Here is a 19,355-nt window from a genome sequence, read left to right on the forward strand (position 1 = left end):
CGTTTCTTCGACGTAGCCACGTCGGGGAGATGATTTTACGGTCCTGTTCTTGCAGCGGAAAATAAATCCCAAATGAGACGACCACTGGGAAGACAGTAAAACCAAAGCACTATTGCGCGCTATTATTCAAATGAATGGGTTTGGCCATTTTGAATGCAAATCCGTTTAAATATCCTATTTGTAATGCCTCGGGACACATGATAACTGCATTCTGGCTCATCTTTTCTTATTGAATCCCCTAAGCAGCTGCTTTGCTTGTAATCATTGAAATTTACATGTGTTTTTTTTTTTTTTTTTTCGTACAATAAATTCAGTTATGGCTTTGTCACTACAAACAGAGGTGGTGAAATCAGAGGGGCAACTGGGCTCACAATATCTTTTTTTTTTTTTTTCCCAATGGTCAAATCACCAAGCCCTGGAATGTCCTGCAAGGCGAGGCAGAGGGGAAAGTGCCGCCATGTCCTCAATGTGGCAACATGTCACCCTTCGAAAACAATGAGAAGTGCAGGTCAGCTGGCAGTGGTTTCAGGAATAATTGCCTCCTACATGGGCATACATTGCTTTTTAAATATAGCTGCGGTGTCATTATTGTCCACCCTCACTACTCTCCATGTTGACTTAGTTGTCAAACGAGTGGAAGCAGGATACAAACAACAAAACAGTCCTCACAATAAAAACAGACGGACAAAGCGCCGCTTTAACTGCAAAGTTTTCTTTCCGTAATAAGCTTGGATGCATTTTATTTTCCCGCATTATTTGGGCGACAAAAATATAGAAACTACTTTTTGTAGCTGCTCCATATCTCGAACGCCCACAGAATGCCACAGACGAGCAACACGGAGGAGTGAAAATAGTGATTAGCCAACGGCCCACAGTGGGTCACAATGTATGCAGTTGTTTGCGTGCGTTGGAGGCGGGCGGCGAGGACGAGGGTATTTGTCTCGGCTCGGAAGCTCGTGAAATCTATATTTGAACCTGGAGAAGCACGTTCGAGTTGTTGATTAAACATCAGCCAACCGCCTGCCATTGAGCAGGAAAAAAAAAGCTTTTCTCCGGCCGCTGGTTAGCCGAGCTAGCCGCTGTCGTTGGCGTTCTTCGGGGCATGCGTGGGCAGCCGGCCGGCCGATGTGCACGGTCTCGCCTTGACCTTGCGCGTGATCTTCCTGTAGGCATGCAGCCCCGCGGATGCAAAACGAGCTTGCGTTTGTGAGGAGGGTGTCGTGACGACGCTGGGATTTGCACTTTTGTGCTGTTTACCTGGCAATGAGCCTCTAAAAAAAATTCCCCCCAAAAAACTTTGCGAACATAACATTAGTTGAGCTGCAGGTAAACTAAAAACACTGTAATGTGCATGCCAGGCCTGTAGATCCGAATGAAAGTCACAATACAATTTTTCACACCAGATCTTTATTTTTAGCGTCACAGGACAAACGAACATAACTCCGTCATTATTCTAATATAAATGTGAACAAGACAACAGGTTAGGGGCTCATAAAGGGATCCATGTCATCACACAATTACTATGTGGGCTACTCGTACCGCAAAAGTCAGCTCGGCTAGTATTGCAAGAAAAGTTCCAAACAGTTCGAATACAGCACCAAGTCGCTTTTGAGTCGCCCACTAGCTCATGCTTTTGCGCCTGTGACAAACATCACAAAAATAACTGAACTCCTCGCGCTACTGGGTTTTACTCCAAATCTAAAGAATATCCGTTCATTTTTAAACAAACTCAGCCCATTGTCAGGCACACGCGCAATCGACCCCATGAACAACTCAATCCAGGGATCCAGCGGGGAAGCGGCAGAATCCGCCGCAACATTTAAAGCCGTCGCAGTTAAATGTCCTGCGGCCGAAGCGAGCACGCGTCGCGCTCGCAGTGTGGGTTTGACAGTGGCTGCGGAGAATGGAGGGTCGCGACCTTTGGAACATTCTGCCGCACCGTATCGGGTTTGTATCCGATGCCTCACAGTCACGCCGCGGCCCAAAATGACGGCGACAGACAGACACACCGCGAACAGCTGTGAGGTTGCGCTAGGCTACGCGCCACAAGCCGGGAGGCCTTCAGACTTTTGTTCACTCACTGGACACTTTATTAGGTACATTCGTGGAGAGGATGGGCAGCTAAAAAATAGATATGTACTTGAAAAATGAACATTTTCGCCCCAGAACTGTACTGTTGCAACATAAAATAAAAACATGCTTTAAAGGCGGGGAGGGGGCGGGGGTTATCGCCCAAAAAACGAAACTAAAAAAAAAAATTACTCAAAAAAGACAAAGCCTAAAAATAAATTACTGGGATTAATTGGAGTTTGTTTTCCCTCCAAATTGAACGCTTCCGTAGTTAAACACACAGCCGCTCTAAAGTAACAATGCTGTGCATGCCCCCCCCCCCCCCACACCTTCCATTATGACACAAAAACAAACAGAGGAACATTATGATTTATACAGAGGAATAATAAGGCTTGTTACAATACATTGGATATGAAAAGTGGACACACCCCCGCACCTATGGCAGGTTTGTAATATAAAACAACAAAGAGAAATCATTTCGAGACGTGTTCCACCATGACACGCCAATGAATTTTGTACAAAAAAAAAATAAAATAAATAAATAAAGGCCTATCATAGTAGCTAAACTATACATGGGGTTAATGGTGGCGGGTGTATTGACTCCCATTTATTTCTCAAAAAATCTGTTTTTCAGTCGAGTTGTACAGGTTAGAGATGGTGGCAAAAGTTTTGAAATGATTCAACTTGGTCGAATTTTTGATACCACAAAATCCTGGCATTTGAACAGGAGGGGTGAATAGACTTTGCAAAATCATTGTACGTGCAGCCGTTCGGTCACAATTCAATTCACTTGCACAATCAAAATCAGAGACACTTTTGTTGTGGTCTCTTCATTTTTTTTTTTTTCAGAGCACTTTGGACACCCCCAACATGGTGGACCCAGTGAGTAAAGAGCAGCCCCCGCCGCCCCCCACCCCCACACATGCTTTGCCATTTTGCCCGTGCGAGGAACTGTTCAGAGAACCGTTGAATGTTTGTTTTCAGCTGTTCTCTCCAAGCTAGCGTACATGTTGCTGCCCCGGTTAGCCTTGCGGGGGCTCTTCGCGAGCGCCCCACACACGTGTTCGAGGGTGCCGCCCCCGTCCTGGTCGGAGCGCAGCGCCATCAGCTCGATCTCGTGCTTGGCGGCCGTCTCCAGAACCTGCTGCTTATTGTAGAACAGGACAAAATTGTTGATGATGGGATGGATGGGCAAGGCGATCGCAATCACGCCGCACAGGAAGCTGATGGCGGCGTTGCAGCGGCCCAAGGTGGTCTTGGGGTACACGTCGCCGTAACCCACCGTGGTCATGGTGATCACGGCCCACCAGAAGGATTGCGGGATGCTGGTGAACAAGGTCTCGGGGTGATGCTGCTCCACGGTGTAGCCCAGCGCCGAGAAGAGGAACACCCCCACGCCCATGTACATGAGGAGCAGGCCCAGCTCCTTCAGGCTGCTCTTCAGGGCGCTGGTGAGGGTCTGGAGACCCGACGAGTGGCGCGCCAACTTGAAGATGCGGGCGATGCGCATGATGCGCAAGGCCTGCACCGCCTGCTGCACGTTGGCCAGCTCCATCACGCCGGCGCCCAGCGAGGTGAGGAGGAGCACCACGAAGAAGGGCATGATGGCCATGAAGTCCACCACGTTCATGAAGGCCAGCGCAAACTTGACTTTGTTCGGGGACGAGACCAGGCGCAGCACGTACTCGATGGTGAACCAGCCGATGCACACCGTTTCGATGCACTGGAAAAAAAAAGGGGGAAACGATGGTTGTGGTTTAATCCGATTTATTGATGCATCAGTGAATGAATTAAAATAATCGTTATTTGTAACCACACATACAATATAAATTGTTTTTTAAATTCTGTTAGTTTTAATGAGTTTTTAGATCCTTTTTGTTTTGTTGTTTGTTTTCTGTTTTTATTAGTTTTAAGTGGTGTTACCAGGATGCCAGGTGTGGGTGGGCCTTAGTCTTACCTGGGGGGAGGGCAAAAAAGTGCTACAATGCTCAAGTAGGTCGAAATCCAGTGTAGGGCTACTGCACCTTAAAATGTGTTTTGTTTTCTCCTTAATTGAGATAACTGTTGTTGTGATTTGGGCTAAACAAATAAAAGTTGACTTGATTTTGATTTTTTATTTCCCATTCATCAGAACTACATCCAGTTTTCTTTGGGTGGCCAGAGTGTGTCCGTGGGTGGGCACTGCCTCCCCCACCACCTCTGCCCCCCTCCGCCAACGCCCCTGCTCTGCAATACCGAAATAAATGTATTTAAAATGAAAGCTCATGTATGGATATTAACTGACAAAGATGAAAGCAAAGGAATTTTTTTGCTCTAATTATAATTTTAGTTTGATAAACGAAAGACGTGGTTTCAGTTAGCTTTCGTTTTCTTGTAACTGTTATTTCATTTGAACTATGATAACCTTGGAGTGCGGTTATGCAACAAATTAAACTTGGATCTCAAGGCACTGTAAATCCTTAATTAGTTCGAGACAACTGTAACAAATTGAAGTATTTTTTTTTTTTTTAAGGTCCTTTTTTTTCAGTGTGACCTCCAAGGTGGGGTTCTCCATGAGGTTCCCCTCCTCGTCCTCCACCTGCAGGTCCGGTATGGTGCTGACGCACATGACCACGGAGGAGATGAGGATGAAGACGAAGGAGAGGATGGCGATGATGTGAGCAGCCATGGACGACTCGGGCTTCTCCATCAGCCTCCACACGCATGTCTGGAAGCGCTGCCAGCCACTGACGCTCGGGTCTCCCTCCCTATCCACCAGGATGGTCCTGACTTTCTCGGCGATCTCCTCCAGCTCGTCCTCCACCTCCTTCAACTGGCTCTTGCAGCACTCATCCAGGAAATCCGAGTCAATTTTCCAAAAGTCCATCTCCTTCATGAAGCAGATGGGGCAGATGCCTCGCTTGACGTGGATCTCGCCGTAGTAATAAAGCTCCGTGATGCACTTGAAGGCGTCCGGATCCCTGTCGAAATAAAACTCTCCTTTTTCAGGGTCGTAGTCATCACACAGGGAGGAGATGTCCTCCGTGGGTAGGAGGAACAGCGAGTTCACCAGTTCGGCCAGACGGGTGTCCGGGAAGCGGTTGAGAACGTCGCGGCAGAACACCTGTTTCAGCCCGCCGATGTTCACCACGATCTCGGGCTCCTCGCTGGCTCTGGAGCCGCTGCGGTACCGGCTCCGTTGCGTTCCCCACATTGTGTTGGACTTGTGGGCCAAGTGTCCCTAAATTGTTGTCCAAGTCAAGTAAAAGTGTTTGATTGGGCAAAGAAATAAAAAGAAAGAAATTCTGAAGCAGTGACTGAACTGTTCTTGCTGCCACGCGCTGACGTTTGGCGGCTCCGATAATGGACAAAGTTGGATAGAAGCGCGCAACTCCAAGTCAAGCCAGAACTAATCAAACTCACCACTTCCGGTACGGCGGCAAAATAAGAGGAGTACATTTATTTTCCAAGTTTTTCCCGGTTAGACAAACTTGAATGTTGTCGGTAACAGCGACACAACAGTGGTTACCAACTTTATTGGAAATGGCACACGTCTACTGATTAACGTGAAAGGCTTCGACCAGTTTGATATACCCTTCTGAAATCACAACTCTTAAATTACTTACAAAAAAATAGTTATAGGAATTACACTGGTCAACATTCCCAATCACACACACTTTTTTTTTCATCACAGCTGCAAGTAAACTTTTCTTGCAGAATTTATTTGGGCTTATTCCAATAATAATAATAATCATAATAATAATAAGAAGAACAGGTTTCTCAAGAGTTCAGACATTTATGTCCCTATTGAACGATATTATTTGGCTGAAGACTGGTTTAAATGTTGGGGCACAAAAGAGTTGTTTCACAGGGTTTGGTTGATTATTTGTCTCCATCTAGAGACCAAAAATACACATTGTGAACAGAAGCACACTTATACTGTATTTGGACCCATGTTTGGTATATCTAACGTAAATACGAGTAAATCATTTGACGTGAGAAAATTAATACTCCCCTACGGAGTGAATCTGTCAATCAACCTCATTGATTACGTGATAATAACATTACAATTACACGCTTTGCTGCAACGCATATGTGGCGCATCAGCTTTTGCCACGATTTCCTTGTGCTTCAATTGTAACACGACACGCCCGTGTTATTTTAAGTGACAAAATAAACAACTCCTTATGACTTTTCCTTATCATTTGTTGTGAACGTAAAGGCTTCCCTGTAAACCTTACACGGCGCCTTCCAATTGGTCGGCGACTCGGAACTGCTCGCTTCAACCAATCGGCGTTCGTTGTTTGGTTGCATCGCTCGAGTTCAGCCAATCAACGTGGGCCACGGTGAATCTCCTCCACTGACATTATTTCAGGCAGCTGAAGCAAGCGGCGGTCGACTTTGTCGTGTTTGTTAGTACAGGAGGTGACTTAGACGCTGCTAAACATAATGAAACCGTTACTTTCTGGTAAGTGGGAACGAAAATTGAAATTAGTTCTTTAAAATGCACCGTTTTGGGATTCTTGGGTTACGCAATTGTGGAGTTTGGCTTGTTGGTTAGCTTGAATAACGAAAGCACAATTGGCAAGGCCTCTTTAATTCAAAAGCATTATTTAAAGCTTTACCACACTGAGTGCAAAGATGTGCTGATGCAGGATAAACTTTGTTTCAAAACGACTCCCTTGCTGGTTATACGTAATTGTAATAGTGCAATGGCTAGATAAAGAGTACTGATCGTGCTATGATCTTTGTGCAGGGGTGTTGCTGGGCTGTTCGCTGCTTGTTGGTGTTCAAGCCTTTTATTCCCCGAGCGACGATGTGGTGGAACTAAATCCTTCCAACTTCAACAGAGAGGTGATCCAGAGCGACAGTCTGTGGCTGATCGAGTTCTACGCTCCCTGGTATTGCTATTGACACATTTTGGGCGATCGTGCTGTTATGTTTAGAGTGGCCAGAAATTGAAATACCTACAGGTTCATAGTATTATTTGTTATATGTGTAATGTTGAAATTGTGGTTGACGTCTGCCTTAGAGTTCTTAATGGATAATGTTGACATGCCTTCATTGCCTTGTGTTCATCAGGTGCGGCCATTGTCAAAGGTTGACGCCAGACTGGAAGAAGGCAGCAACAGCCCTTAAGGTAAACACTACATCAGTGTATATTTTTAAGTAACTTTTTATACTCTTATTACTATCAATTGTGACTAACGCATTTAAAAAGAAACTTGCTGGGTTAACCTTTCTTTAGTTAATTTAAACTGCGAGCCAAAATTTTGGACATGGTTTCTCATTCGATAGTAAGAGAGTGTCGACATAACCAAACCATTTATGTGTAGTAAATCTGATATTGTTTATTGTAATACAGTCGCTCATTGTTGGAGCAGATTTGTCACGGTAACATTTGAGGAAATGCAGAAATGTTCTCCCTAAAATGTTATTTTGTCAATTGTGTATTGAATCTACTGCCCGATATCTCTTTCAGGGTATTGTCAAGGTTGGCGCAGTAGATGCAGACGAGCACAAGTCTTTGGGAAGCCAATATGGCATCGCCGGCTTCCCCACTATTAAAGTCTTTGGCGCCAACAAGAACAAACCCGAGCAATATCAAGGTACTTGTGAAAGAGTATCTGTGTATACATCAATCAAAAAGATTTTAAAAACTTGAGTTTTTTTCTTTTATCAGGCGGACGAAATAGCCAGGCCATCGTGGATGGAGCCATGAATGCCCTGCGCGCTCTGGTCAAAGAACGGCTTAGTGGCAAGTCTGGTAGCTCGGGTTCCAGCCAACAGGTACGAACAAAGTCAACGCCGCTTTTCTGGTGCTAAAATATAAAGCGGAGCTTAGTGAGACTTGGCCCCCCTGGCAGAGCGGCGGCGGCAGCGACGGCGGCAGCAAGAAGGACGTGGTGGAGCTCACCGATGACAACTTTGACAAGATGGTGCTGCAGGGTGACGACGTGTGGTTGGTGGAGTTCTTCGCTCCCTGGTGTGGACACTGCAAGAAGTGAGTTTGAGCCTTAGACGAGCTCCGCGTTGCGCGGATGAAACATTGGACCAACATTTTATGGGAAAAAAATAAGATCTGCTGCAGAGGTCGACCAATGTTCTTAACCCGATTTATTTTCAAGCGGTGGAATGTGACAAACGTTGCCTTTTGCGATCACCAGCCTGGAGCCCGAGTGGGCAGCTGCCGCTTCGGCCGTCAAGGAGCAGACGAAGGGCAAAGTTCGCCTGGGAGCCGTGGATGCAACTGTACATCAGGCCGTGTCCAGCCGCTATGGGGTGAGTAGGAAAACTATATCTCTTTTTTTTAAAGATATTTTCCCGCATTGACTTCTTTGTACGCGGAACGAATTGAAACCGAATCGTGCTTGTTGCGGCCAAGTAGTCCACTATTTTAAGCAGGCGAGCGTTGCTTCAAGAGTCGTTCATTTTTCGTCTGTGTGTGCGCAGATCCGAGGCTTTCCCACCATTAAGATCTTCCGCAAAGGGGAGGAGCCCGAGGACTACCAGGGGGGACGTTCCCGCGGTGACATCATCGAGAGGGCCTTGGATCTGTTTTCTGATAACGCCCCTGCTCCTGAACTGCTGGAGGTTAGTGGGCAAATGTAATTTGACCTTGCCTAAACCTTTGACTGCACGTCAAGTCCTAGCTCAGGTTTATGATGGTGACATCATCCACAAGGAATGAAAAAATGTCTTACAGATTCTTAACGAAGATGTCCTGAAGAGTACTTGTGAGGACAGTCAGCTGTGCATCATTGGTATCCTGCCACACATTCTGGACACAGGTGAGCGCAAACCGCTTTCATTCGCTGACACCCACGTCACTCACCAGGCCAGTTAGCCCCCATGCACACTCAGGCACTACGGTGGAACGTGACAATGACAACCTCAAGTGGACAAAAACAATACACATACCTGCACCTCACATGTATGCTATTGTGCTTTTAAAAATACTCTTAGCGAAATACTTTTAAAAGAAACGCTCATGTATGAAAGTAACGTAAGGGGCATTTTTGGTCTAATTAGAGTTTCAGCTAGTTTTTGTTTTTTAGAATCACTGTTTCATAAAAAAAAAAAAAAAAAATGTTTTTTCACTTTTAGTGTTAGTTATTTTGTTTTAACTCCAATAACCTTGTCGCCCACTGGACCAGTGCTTCCTTTCTGATCAAGTGCGTGTTTGTACTATTGATATGAACAGGAGCCTCTGGTAGAAACGGCTACCTGGACGTGATGGCAAAGATGGCCGACAAGTACAAGAAGAAGATGTGGGGGTAAGGGCGAAAGCCGAGCGCTTGGATTCGGATCTCATTAGATGAAGTGACTTCCTGACGCCCCTGCCTCGCTCGTCCCCTCATCAGCTGGCTTTGGGCCGAGGCCGGCAGTCAGATGGAGCTGGAGTCCTCGCTGGGTATCGGCGGCTTCGGCTACCCCGCCATGGCCGCCATCAACACGCGCAAGATGAAGTTCGCGCTGCTCAAGGGCTCCTTCAGTGACACCGGGATTCACGAATTCCTCAGGTAGGCGGCACAAGTTGCGCGCTAACAGCAGGACGTAACCACGCTCTTCTTCGCCCGCGCTTTGCAGGGAGCTTTCTGTCGGACGAGGCTCGACCGCCACGTTGGCGGGCGGCGTCATACCCAAAATTCACTCTGTCGAACCGTGGGATGGAAAAGATGGACAGGTGAGATCAGGGCTTGGGTGATGAATTCAAATGAATTCCTCGTAACCAAATGTGGCGCCAAAATACCCAAATTACCACATAGACGTAATAAATCCTCCTCTCTCACCACCAGCTTCCAGAGGAGGAGGAATACGACCTCAGTGATGTGGAGCTGGATGATGACGTATACAAGAACACTGAGTTATGAAGCTCATAATCAAAACAAAAGAGGGCTCGGATGTGATCCGTGTTGGTTTACTTTGGATGCGGTCTGGTCCCGTGCGAGCCACCTCCCCTTCTCCTGTGGAAGAACGGAAGGTCCGGTCGGTCGCAGTTACTGAAATACTCCAGAGGGGTTGCCTGAAATGTATTTTTTTTTTTTGGGGTCAAGTCACAAGTACACGTTGGGTGTACGCCCACATAACTTCTGAAAGTCTCAGTCCACCATATTTAAAAGGGGACAGGAAGCTTATTTCATTGTTCATTCGTCTCCTGTATTTAAATGTGGACTCAAATAACATGTCGATGTCAAAACCCTCATGTGACATTTTATCTTTTTCCTTTTTTTTTTTTTAGTCCAGTGGGTGAAGGATATTGCGGGTTCAGGATTGGGGGAGAGAGGGAGGGGGGGGGGGGCATCTTGTGTATATTTTTCTTACACAAACTTTATTTCAATTGTGTGAAAACATTTGTTATAATAATAAAACAATAAAAACGGCCACAGTTTCTCTAAAGTCACTACATGTTTAGTATATCACAAAGTGCATGCAATACTAAAAAGGCATATCCGTCTTTTGTGTAGAACGGCCATCGAGCATTCCTGAGCAACACAGTTGAAGTGAATCAAATCGGAACCGCCAGCGACTTAATACTTGCTATGTAAGGAATCCAGTCAATATAAATACACCATATGGCACTTGAATTTTGGGAGGACGAATAAAGTCCATTTCAGGAGAGAAGATTTTACACGTGAGCGAAAGCGCAACAGTCCACAGAAAAGAAGCCACAAAAATAGAATTATGAAAAGCAGGAGTTTCCAAAAATAAGGGTCTGGACTCAAAATGGCTCACGGGTCAATTTTTGTGAGCTCCCTAACTCACAGTAAAATGGTTCTATTTTATCAAGTAAACACACTTGGTGTTTTTGTCATTGGCTTAGCTACGACATATGTTGGTGTCACGGAAGTGCATGACAGAGGAACCGAATTTGTAACATTTGAGCTGAACGTTTTTTTGGAAAACCCCGATGTAAACAATAAGACGTCATGGAGTGCTGTACATGCCGAGGAGCACGTTCTTCTTTCCGCCTCAGAACTGCTGAGAGGTCCCCTGGTCGGACTGCAGCAGTCGCACGATGGACGGGTCGCTCTTGGCACCTTTAATGAACTCCTCCAAGGACAAACGACCTGTTCATCACAAGGCACACACGCCGTTTCGGTGAGGCGGGGCTTGTTGGCCAACGGGTGGCGCTGTTGGGGTTAGTCATGAACTCTTCTCCCTCAACGCTAATCAGTGCTAAGCAAATGCTAGTTTGAGCATTTATTCAATATCTTCCGATCCAGTTTAAGGTCCTATTTATCCTCACATGTAATGAAGGGAAATTAGTAGAGCAACTGTTTTCTTCACTAACTTTTTTTTTTTTTTTTTTTTTTAGTCTCACCGTCATTGTCGATGTCCATCTGTCTGAAGATCTTATCTGTGCGTTTCTCTGGCGTAGATTCGTCCTCCGGCATCTTCATCACTGAAGACACCATCTTATAAATGGCCTGCGAAACGAGGGGTTGGTCACACGGTGATTTTTTTTTTTTTTTTTTTTTTCCCTTAGTGCAAGTGAACAACCAGAAATAGTGTATCTGACTCGTAAACAATTCTGAAAGGTCTCTGGCTTGGATGAGGACCAAAAACAAGAGAAACAAAAAGCGCTGATGCATTTCTACGGGCAAACGCAACAGGCTAAAGGCAATATTGATATGACCCCGCAGGCAGCTCGGCTCACCGCGCTGGAGGAGTAAATATAACCACGGAAAGGGCAACTTCTCTCATGTCAGGAGAAAATATGACTATAGTGCTAAGAGAACAGAAATGTGATTTCAAAGTTCAAACTTGGAGCTGAAACTGCTGATGGATTCAGATAAATGATAGCGACATTTTGCCTCTGAAAAAGCGCTTGCCATCAAGCTGAAATTCTTTTTTAAAAACTATTGTAAGCTAAGTCAAAGATTCTCCACTTCCGTATTCAACCAATATATTATTGACGTTCCCTTGATGGATCGTAAGTATTGTTATAGTTGTAATCTGATTTATGGCTTGATTGAATTATGTTTCGGCGACACTTGTTTGGCAGAATTTTGTGAAGTCGTGAACGCTCAAAGATGGCAAGTCAAAGTGAAACCTGACCTATAAAACCAAAACATTTACAGTATGTATAATAAAATCTGACATTATCTATTATAATACAGATGAATTTATTGCTTTTGTTTGCTGAATAAATACATTATAAGAGGTCCTTTAAATCGCAATATCGAGAGGAAAAAAATTGCAATTCGATCGTTTGTTTTTTTTTTAATCGTTCCGCCCTAATGACAGTATACTCAAATCTAAACGATATCAAATTTTTTCTTGCCGCGTACTCGTTCGCGCAGCGGAAAAAGGTCCTCACCTGGACTATCTCCAGCATCTCGGCGCGGCTGATGTAACCGTTCCCATCCAGGTCGTACATGCTGAAGGCCCAGCGTAGTTTCTGCTCCAGCCCGCCGCGCGACGTCACGCTCAGGGCGATGATGAACTCCCTGAAGTCGATGGTGGCGTCGCCATTGGTGTCGAACGTGCGGAAGACGTGCTCGGCGAACTTGGAGGCGTCTCCGTAGGGGAAAAAGTTAGCGTAGATCTTCTTGAACTCCTCCACGGTCAGGTGGCCGGTGGGGCAGTCCTTGAGGAAGCCGCGGTACCACTCCTGCAGCTCGTGGTCGGTGAACTCGGTGTTCTCGCGCAAATCGTTCAGGACCTCGGGCCGGAGCTTACTGTTCTGTTTTCCCATGATGCAGCACTCCCCGGCAGCAGGCTGGTGTTTCTACACACTCCCTGGAAGCGCTTCACACTCCTGCTGCTTTGGTTTTCTGCTCTCCTGTAGGGAAGCGACAAATCTCATTAGTTTGGGAATTGGAAAAAGAATTTATTGGTTCAATAAATGTGTCATATTATTATTAGAGAGGCTCGATACCGGTTTTTTTTTCAGACCGATACTGGTACGAGTATTCCCTCTTTGAGTACTCACCGAGTACCGATACCTGTAGTGCTTTTGCTATACAAAATTTAACACACTGACAAAAAAAAAATGTGAACAAAGACCGTATGTTCTGTTTTTTGTTTTTCTTGTTTAGTTTGCATTACCACATAGTATTGAAAAAAAAATAATTGTTGTAAAAACTGTTTGGTGGAGGTCTCAGATTCCCTTAATAAGGGTGAGGGCAAAAAATAATCAAGAAGCCAGGCAGTACTTGGCACCAAAGTGTGATCTCAACATCGCACGTGTTGCAGGTGTGAATAAGCAAGGGAAAAAAAAATAATCAAAAAAATCATCACACCACTCAGACGTTCCTGCGCTTTGATTGGACGAGTCACTGTGTATACTGCATTTATCGTTCAAGCGTCTGCTTGACCAAATTAGGTCATTCCCAAGGAAGAAGCATTACTGGCATTCATAACATTTTTTTTTCTAAAACATAAGAAAATGCCGCATGCCTATCCACTTTCCTCGATAAACTTGATGCAGGGACTCTTGAGTTTGCCCTTGTACCGTAAAGGTCCACTTTTTCCGGTGTTTTCTCTGCCTAATGAGTCCGTTTCACACAGCCTGGTGTGTGCGTGTGTGTGTCAAAAGTCCATTTCATTCACTTTGCTAAAACAGCAGGCCCATTTGTTCTTTTCCTAAGATGTACTTTGTCTAAAAAAAAAAAAAAATCTTGACCAAATGAAAAGTGTCTTATGTGTGTTTAATTGCATGCACGCAGATGGACGGCGATGACGAGCCCGACGTTCTGACGGTCTAATAACGTGTGAGTAGAACAAACGATGTGAATAATTTTATAAAGGGAGCGGAACAAATGACAGTTGTCCTTGTTTACGTCCTCATTACCGTAATTCCTTAAATAGTTGCCACAGCTCTCAAAGGTGGCAGCGCTTCATTAGCACGGATGTGTCATCCGCTTGAATAAACACCACACCCCCAAACAGATACCATAATATGGTGGCTGGAATGACTTTTAATACTTTATGACATCTGATACCAACTCGTGTTTGAGGTCGATTGGCTGAACGGTTTTGAAAAATAATATCATTGCGGACCACCCCTCCCCCCCTCTGAGCTGAAAAAATGTAAATGAATTACGTGAAGAAATTAATACCGTATCCTTATTCAGATCTGTTTGCTGTTTTAATGATGTCAAGGTTCACATATCATTACCACATGATCTAACCTGTTATAAAGGTGCACAGGGGAAACATTTTAACGCACCTTTTCATGCTATTTAATTGGATGGAAATCAAACAAAACGCGACTGCGGCACGGACGACGGGGACGACAAGGACTCGGGAATCTTTTTTTTTTTTTTGCTGCGCTGTGTGTGTGTGTTGCTAATAAAGACAGCATTAATCGGGTTCCAAACCAATTGGTTTCCAAAAAAAAAAAAAAAAGGAATAAATGAGCTCTCCCGTTATTTCTCGCTTTGTGCTTTTCTCTGAACTACTGCGGAGAACATCTTGCACTGGCTCAGGATGAGCTCCCCTGACACACCGGTTGCCACGGCAACCGAAGAGTGGTGCTAAAGCGCAAGGAAAAGGGAGGCAATGCAACCTCCAATCTTGGGTTCTTGCAGGACAGATGATGCAGTACTTGGCATACTCTAATGCTATTATTATCCATGCCTTTACAAAAAGACTGTAAATTCAGTTTACCAAGATAATCGGATGCTTCCAAAGTCTTTGCAGAGGAGAGGAAGACCATTTAGCAGTATATTCTTAGGTACTATAAGACCGTTGTCTGTAAGTTATATGGTGTCCAAAAATGGTGTGAAAAAAGCTAATTATGAGACTTTTTCGTAACTTTTTAAAATGAGATTCTAAATAGCTCGCTAAGCCTATAAATTGTGCGGACATTTTGTCTTATACTCCCATTTGCTGTCGCCTTAAAATGACATCACAGTGCCAATGGGCTCACCTTGTGAACGTCACATGACCAAACCCAGAAAACAGGTGAGCTGTGAAAGTTACCTGAGAGTGTTGAGAGGGACTTTTGAGGTTTCTTTTTTACTGATTAGATGTATATCATGTTGATTATGTGCCTGTTTAGCTATATTTCATAACCATTGTTTGTAGTAATGTTTTACCTGCTAGGCAAGCTCTATCCCAAAGATAGCTCCTTGCTATTGCACTCGGGGAGAGTTGCAACAAATTTGTCTGAGGTAAGTTGTAACATTTCTAAAATGACACAATTTACCACAAGCTAAATTTGAGTTTTATTGGAAAAACAAATACTGGAAAACCAAGCTTGCGCCCGAGCTACTGACCGAACTTTTGCTCTAGCTCTGAACAAAAGCCGCTCAGTCTCTACTGAAGAAACACTACCATGGCTGAACTTTAGTCCAACAGTTGCTAGACCCTTCCCAAAACTCAAGACAACAGAAACTCCCTTTAACAAAAAGGAAGAGAAAGCAAACAGGTGAAAACAAAAAATAAGCTCGCCTAAAAATCAAAAAATCAAAATTAATGTAGCTAGGTGATCGACTGGTTAGCACGTCCGCCTCACGGTGCAAAGGTCGTGCGTTCGAATCCAGCCCCGGCCTTCCTGTGTGGATGTTCTCCGTGTGCCTGCGTGGGTTTTCTCCGGGTACTTCGGTTTCCTCCCACACTCCAAAAACATGTATGGTAGGTTATTTGGACACTCTAAATTGCCCGTAGGTGTGAATGTTTGTTGGTCTCTGTGTGCCCTGCAATTGGTTGGCAACCAGTTCAGGGTGTACCGCCTACTACCCAAAGATAGCTGGGAGAGGCTCCAGCACGCCCGCAGAGTAGTGTATACTCTGCAGAACCACAGCAATTTGGGTTTGAATGTTTTGAAGAAAAAACTTGCAATAACTTTTATTATTTTAATGGCCTCTATTTCATAATTTTACATTTCACCCCAAGAAAACCTGGCCCAGACCATGGGGTCAATTGTAACATTTCACTCCTTGTATTTGAGATTACATCATGCCTTTTTTTGTCAAAAAATGTTACAATTGTCCCCCAGTCTCCACTAGTGAACTGAACTATACTGCTGGATGGAAAATCTCACGTAGGTGCAATGTGTGGGTGGACTAATGCAGTTGTCCATAGTGTGTTGTTTCCAGTTAGTCCATTTTTGAGTCACAATTAGTACAATCGTGTTTCTACTCCCAGTGAGATTTCCATCAATAAACTACACAAAGTGTTGTAGGCCTTTGTTATTAGTTACTTTAATGACATTTATTGATTGCGGAAAGCTATTTTCCCTCCCCACAAATGATTATTTTACACTAGTTTAACGGACTAAAAAATGACATTGTAAATGATTTGATGGCGCATGATAATGGATTCTAGTCATGGCTTTGTTGTTCGCTAAGCAAATGTAACGTTGTACAGTGATGTGAATTTGAAATGAAATAATTGGACTTAATAATTCACTAACAGACTTGACAGAAATAGGAATGTGATGCAGTCAAGTCTTAAATGGGTGTAACCCTCAAACTACCATCGTGTCTTGAAGGAAAAACTGGCACAGCAGCCGAACGCGGACTTGGAAAGACTTTTACGTCCCAAGAAGTTTGTTATTAGAAAATAAAATAAAATAAAAGTACCTTTGAGGTGAGGATTTGGGAGTTACGGTAGACAAGTCCGCTCGCGGTCCACTTTTACGTCGTCTTCAGCGGACAAAATTCATCAACTTCAGCGTCTTCTGATGATCAAACCAACATGGGGGGAAAAAAACAATACAACAGATGTTTTAAAGCTAAATGTTGTCCACTTACAGTTGTTTGTTTGACCACGAGCTGCCGGCGATGCTTAGAAGCTTTAACGGCTGCTGGAAGATGTGGCACAAGCTCGATTTTCATCCGACTCGACCAAAAAACAACAATGGGGTTTACTTTTCATTTAGGACCCGAAAACACGTAATTTATCACCGTGTCTTGGGACCTAATTATATTTTGTATATAATCGTCTTCACTACTAAATGCTTAAAGTGAACGTTGAGGATGGTGAAACGTTTTGTGTTGACAGTGTGACTCGTTCGTACGTCCCACCCCGTACGGAATGGATCGTTCCACTCTCTCCTTGCTGCTTCCATCGGAGAAAAAGTCGCAGCGTCCGGTGGAAAATTATCTCCGTTGACTATTATTAGCTCCCTATCTAAAATACACGTCTGAGAAGAAAATCTTACAAAACTAACACCGAAGCAGAAAAAAAACTAAAATAAAGGAAAGTTATTCATGGTGTAAGTCTTTATTTTTACCTCAACTTCATCCTCTGTTGAACAATTTAAAAACAAATCTATCATGAGCCCTCTTAAAATTCAAGCATTTCCCCTTAACACTTTGAATTGTGGAGGCTCTTTATGAACATGTGACTGTCCCTTCACTTCTGCAGGTTAGACACTTCAGGAAGTGTGGTGTGGATGTCAGTATTTCAGTCAGTGGATCAATAATTAACTGTGTGTGTGTGTGTGTGTCTGAAGCCTGACACCTGTTACCATTAGCACATTGCAGGTTTAACTCTCTACCTGAAAAGCAGGGATGGCGCCACACCGGGGGATAGCCCTGGGATGGAGGAAGAGAGTTGCGATCAGACAAACGACTTCTAAAGCATAGTAGGGGAAAAAAGTGGTTTTCATTCGTGGGGGCAACACTTCATTCACCTGCATAGCAGATCCACGAATGTGGCGCATGCAGCGCACACATCGCATCACATGAAACAACACAGTGTAACTGTATGCCTGTTTTCTTCGTTCGGCGCCGCAAATTAGTGTGCTCCAAATAATTTTGCCTCCAACAAGCAGCTACAGAAGCGTGATCACTGCTGTTGAAATATTTCCCTTGTTGGGTTTTATAATAAATCATGTAGACTGTTATCTTAAAAATTAGAGTTAGAATTGAAAAGGGGAAACCCACGAAAATGTTATGTAACAACTTTTTCAGGTGAGCAATCGTAAAGGACAGTTTTTTGTTTTTTTCCCCCATAACTAATTCCAAAATTGTGCACTAGAGGGTGCTAGGAGGCCTGCAGTTTAGGAGCCCGGCGCAAGTGGAGAAGGAGGAGAATTTGTCTAAAATAATAACTCTAACCGTGATAACATTCTTCACTTCTTTCGCTTCTTATTTGTCTTTCGCACAAATAATGAGAAAAGAAATATGGCTTTTATGCATGATGGTTAGAAAACATAACAGCTTAACCATTATTGATATTATGGCAGAGTTGTTATTATGTACAACAATATGTAAGGAAAGAAACATTAATTTCATTTTTGGACTATGCACACCAAAGCATGACTAGTTTAAAAAGTTCCTGTTCAGTTTAGGTGGATAACCATACGCCCTACTGTACACATGGGAAAGGATTAGATAGGTAAGGGTAAAGTCTTTGTTTGCTTGTCGTAAACTTGTTGCATTAGACTACAATTTTCTTTTGGAAAACAAAACAAAACCTTGTCGACCATCGGGCCTTTCGTGAAAGCCCGGGCCCTTTATTCTACATTAAGCATCTGTATAAGAATGGCGTCAATAGTGATTGCTCTGCCTCAAGGTGGGGAGACCTCCTGCCTGTGGGGCCATACTAAAAAAAAAAAAAAAAAAAAAACACTTCAGAGGAACTGTAATAAAAATCCCATCAACACTTGACTCACATATGCTTATATTAGAGAATAAAGAATAAGACATTTTTTTCAAAAAGGAGTTGAATAAATGAATGGATTTCCTTGTTTTATTTTAACTTCAGTTGGATTAACTGAAGTCAAGAATGTATGCAATACATACAGTAACAACATGATAGCACGCACGCCTTCCATCGACTGTATATGATAAACTTTGTCCTGTCTTCTTAGAACGTCAGTGCTGTTTTATTAGGTTTGAAAAGTGTTATCACCCTCTCCCTGATAAAGTAGAAGAACAATATTGCTGCAGGGGCACATGGCGATTTATGACACAGCAGATACCCTGTGCATGACTTGGTTGTGTCTGGACTTTCAGCCAGTGTTTGCCCCTCCAGATTGACCAACGATTTGGTAACACTCCAGAATGTCAAATAGGTCACGAAAATCGAAAACCTGTAGATCACGTTTTACACTTGTCGCAACTTGCAACAATTTAAGATGCAAAAGCAATGTGCGTCATGTGTCATCTTCAACACTACTTATCCCTTACAGAGTCACGGCGAGGTGTTGGAACCTATCCCAGCTGACAATGGATGGAAGGCGGACTACACCCTGAACTGGTCGCCAGCCAGTCGCAGGGCACACTGGGGGTTAGTTAACAAAAACTAAAGAAATAAGTCAAGCTAAAATGGAAAAAAAACACTTGTATTAATGAAAGACAATGATTTAAAAACAAATCTTCCATCTTTTACTTTTATCTCGC

At 43.9% G+C, this 19,355-nt stretch overlaps 3 protein-coding genes across 5 annotated transcripts; 1 reads left to right on the top strand and 2 right to left on the bottom strand.

Annotated features, from left to right (window-relative positions):
- Positions 1 to 1,412: 1,412 nt before the first annotated feature.
- LOC147128262 (voltage-gated potassium channel regulatory subunit KCNF1-like) lies at positions 1,413 to 5,409 on the bottom strand. 2 transcript variants are annotated; one of them, XM_086019828.1, is made up of 3 exons: positions 4,604 to 5,409; positions 3,353 to 3,793; positions 1,413 to 3,214 (listed from the first exon to the last, which is right to left on the bottom strand). In XM_086019828.1, the coding sequence occupies exons 1-3, from the start codon at positions 5,261 to 5,263 to the stop codon at positions 3,026 to 3,028; spliced, it is 1,290 nt and encodes a 429-aa protein (XP_085875954.1). In that variant the 5' UTR covers positions 5,264 to 5,409; the 3' UTR covers positions 1,413 to 3,025. The 2 variants fall into 2 exon arrangements, with proteins under 2 accessions (XP_085875954.1, XP_085875953.1); XM_086019827.1 differs by having other exon boundaries at positions 1,413 to 3,793.
- A 971-nt stretch (positions 5,410 to 6,380) lies between these two features.
- On the top strand, positions 6,381 to 10,338 carry pdia6 (protein disulfide isomerase family A, member 6). Its single transcript, XM_086019830.1, has 13 exons — positions 6,381 to 6,517; positions 6,806 to 6,950; positions 7,132 to 7,189; positions 7,532 to 7,658; positions 7,733 to 7,839; positions 7,917 to 8,053; positions 8,217 to 8,331; positions 8,503 to 8,643; positions 8,756 to 8,840; positions 9,254 to 9,326; positions 9,414 to 9,572; positions 9,640 to 9,736; positions 9,849 to 10,338. Exons 1-13 carry the CDS (start codon positions 6,499 to 6,501, stop codon positions 9,921 to 9,923), a joined length of 1,338 nt encoding a protein of 445 aa, XP_085875956.1. The 5' UTR covers positions 6,381 to 6,498; the 3' UTR covers positions 9,924 to 10,338.
- Positions 10,339 to 10,341: 3 nt separating this feature from the next.
- Positions 10,342 to 17,001, bottom strand: hpcal1 (hippocalcin-like 1). Of its 2 annotated transcripts, XM_086019832.1 has the most exons (5): positions 16,758 to 17,001; positions 16,587 to 16,684; positions 12,374 to 12,838; positions 11,375 to 11,480; positions 10,342 to 11,120 (listed from the first exon to the last, which is right to left on the bottom strand). In XM_086019832.1, exons 3-5 carry the CDS (start codon positions 12,749 to 12,751, stop codon positions 11,023 to 11,025), a joined length of 582 nt encoding a protein of 193 aa, XP_085875958.1. In that variant the 5' UTR covers positions 12,752 to 12,838; positions 16,587 to 16,684; positions 16,758 to 17,001; the 3' UTR covers positions 10,342 to 11,022. The 2 variants fall into 2 exon arrangements, with proteins under 2 accessions (XP_085875958.1, XP_085875957.1); XM_086019831.1 differs by having other exon boundaries at positions 16,587 to 17,001.
- Positions 17,002 to 19,355: the final 2,354 nt, after the last annotated feature.

This window comes from Filicampus tigris, chromosome 20, assembly GCF_054856515.1.
Source record: "Filicampus tigris isolate MCC_2025a chromosome 20, RoL_Ftig_1.0, whole genome shotgun sequence".
Taxonomy (NCBI): Eukaryota; Metazoa; Chordata; class Actinopteri; order Syngnathiformes; family Syngnathidae; genus Filicampus; species Filicampus tigris.

Excerpts from the sequence above, each read along its gene's own strand:
- pdia6 (XM_086019830.1), top strand. Across the intron at positions 8,841-9,253 it reads GCCACACATTCTGGACACAG|GAGCCTCTGGTAGAAACGGC; the intron begins GTGAGCGCAAAC and ends TGATATGAACAG. Across the intron at positions 9,737-9,848 it reads GGGATGGAAAAGATGGACAG|CTTCCAGAGGAGGAGGAATA; the intron begins GTGAGATCAGGG and ends TCTCACCACCAG.
- hpcal1 (XM_086019832.1), bottom strand. The coding sequence starts at position 12,751 with ATGGGAAAACAGAACAGTAAGCTCCGGCCCGAGGTCCTGAACGATTTG. Across the intron at positions 11,481-12,373 it reads AGATGCTGGAGATAGTCCAG|GCCATTTATAAGATGGTGTC; the intron begins GTGAGGACCTTT and ends CTCGTTTCGCAG. Across the intron at positions 11,121-11,374 it reads GATGGACATCGACAATGACG|GTCGTTTGTCCTTGGAGGAG; the intron begins GTGAGACTAAAA and ends TGTGATGAACAG.
- LOC147128262 (XM_086019827.1), bottom strand. The coding sequence starts at position 5,263 with ATGTGGGGAACGCAACGGAGCCGGTACCGCAGCGGCTCCAGAGCCAGC. Across the intron at positions 3,794-4,603 it reads TGGAGAACCCCACCTTGGAG|TGCATCGAAACGGTGTGCAT; the intron begins GTCACACTGAAA and ends TTTTTTTTCCAG.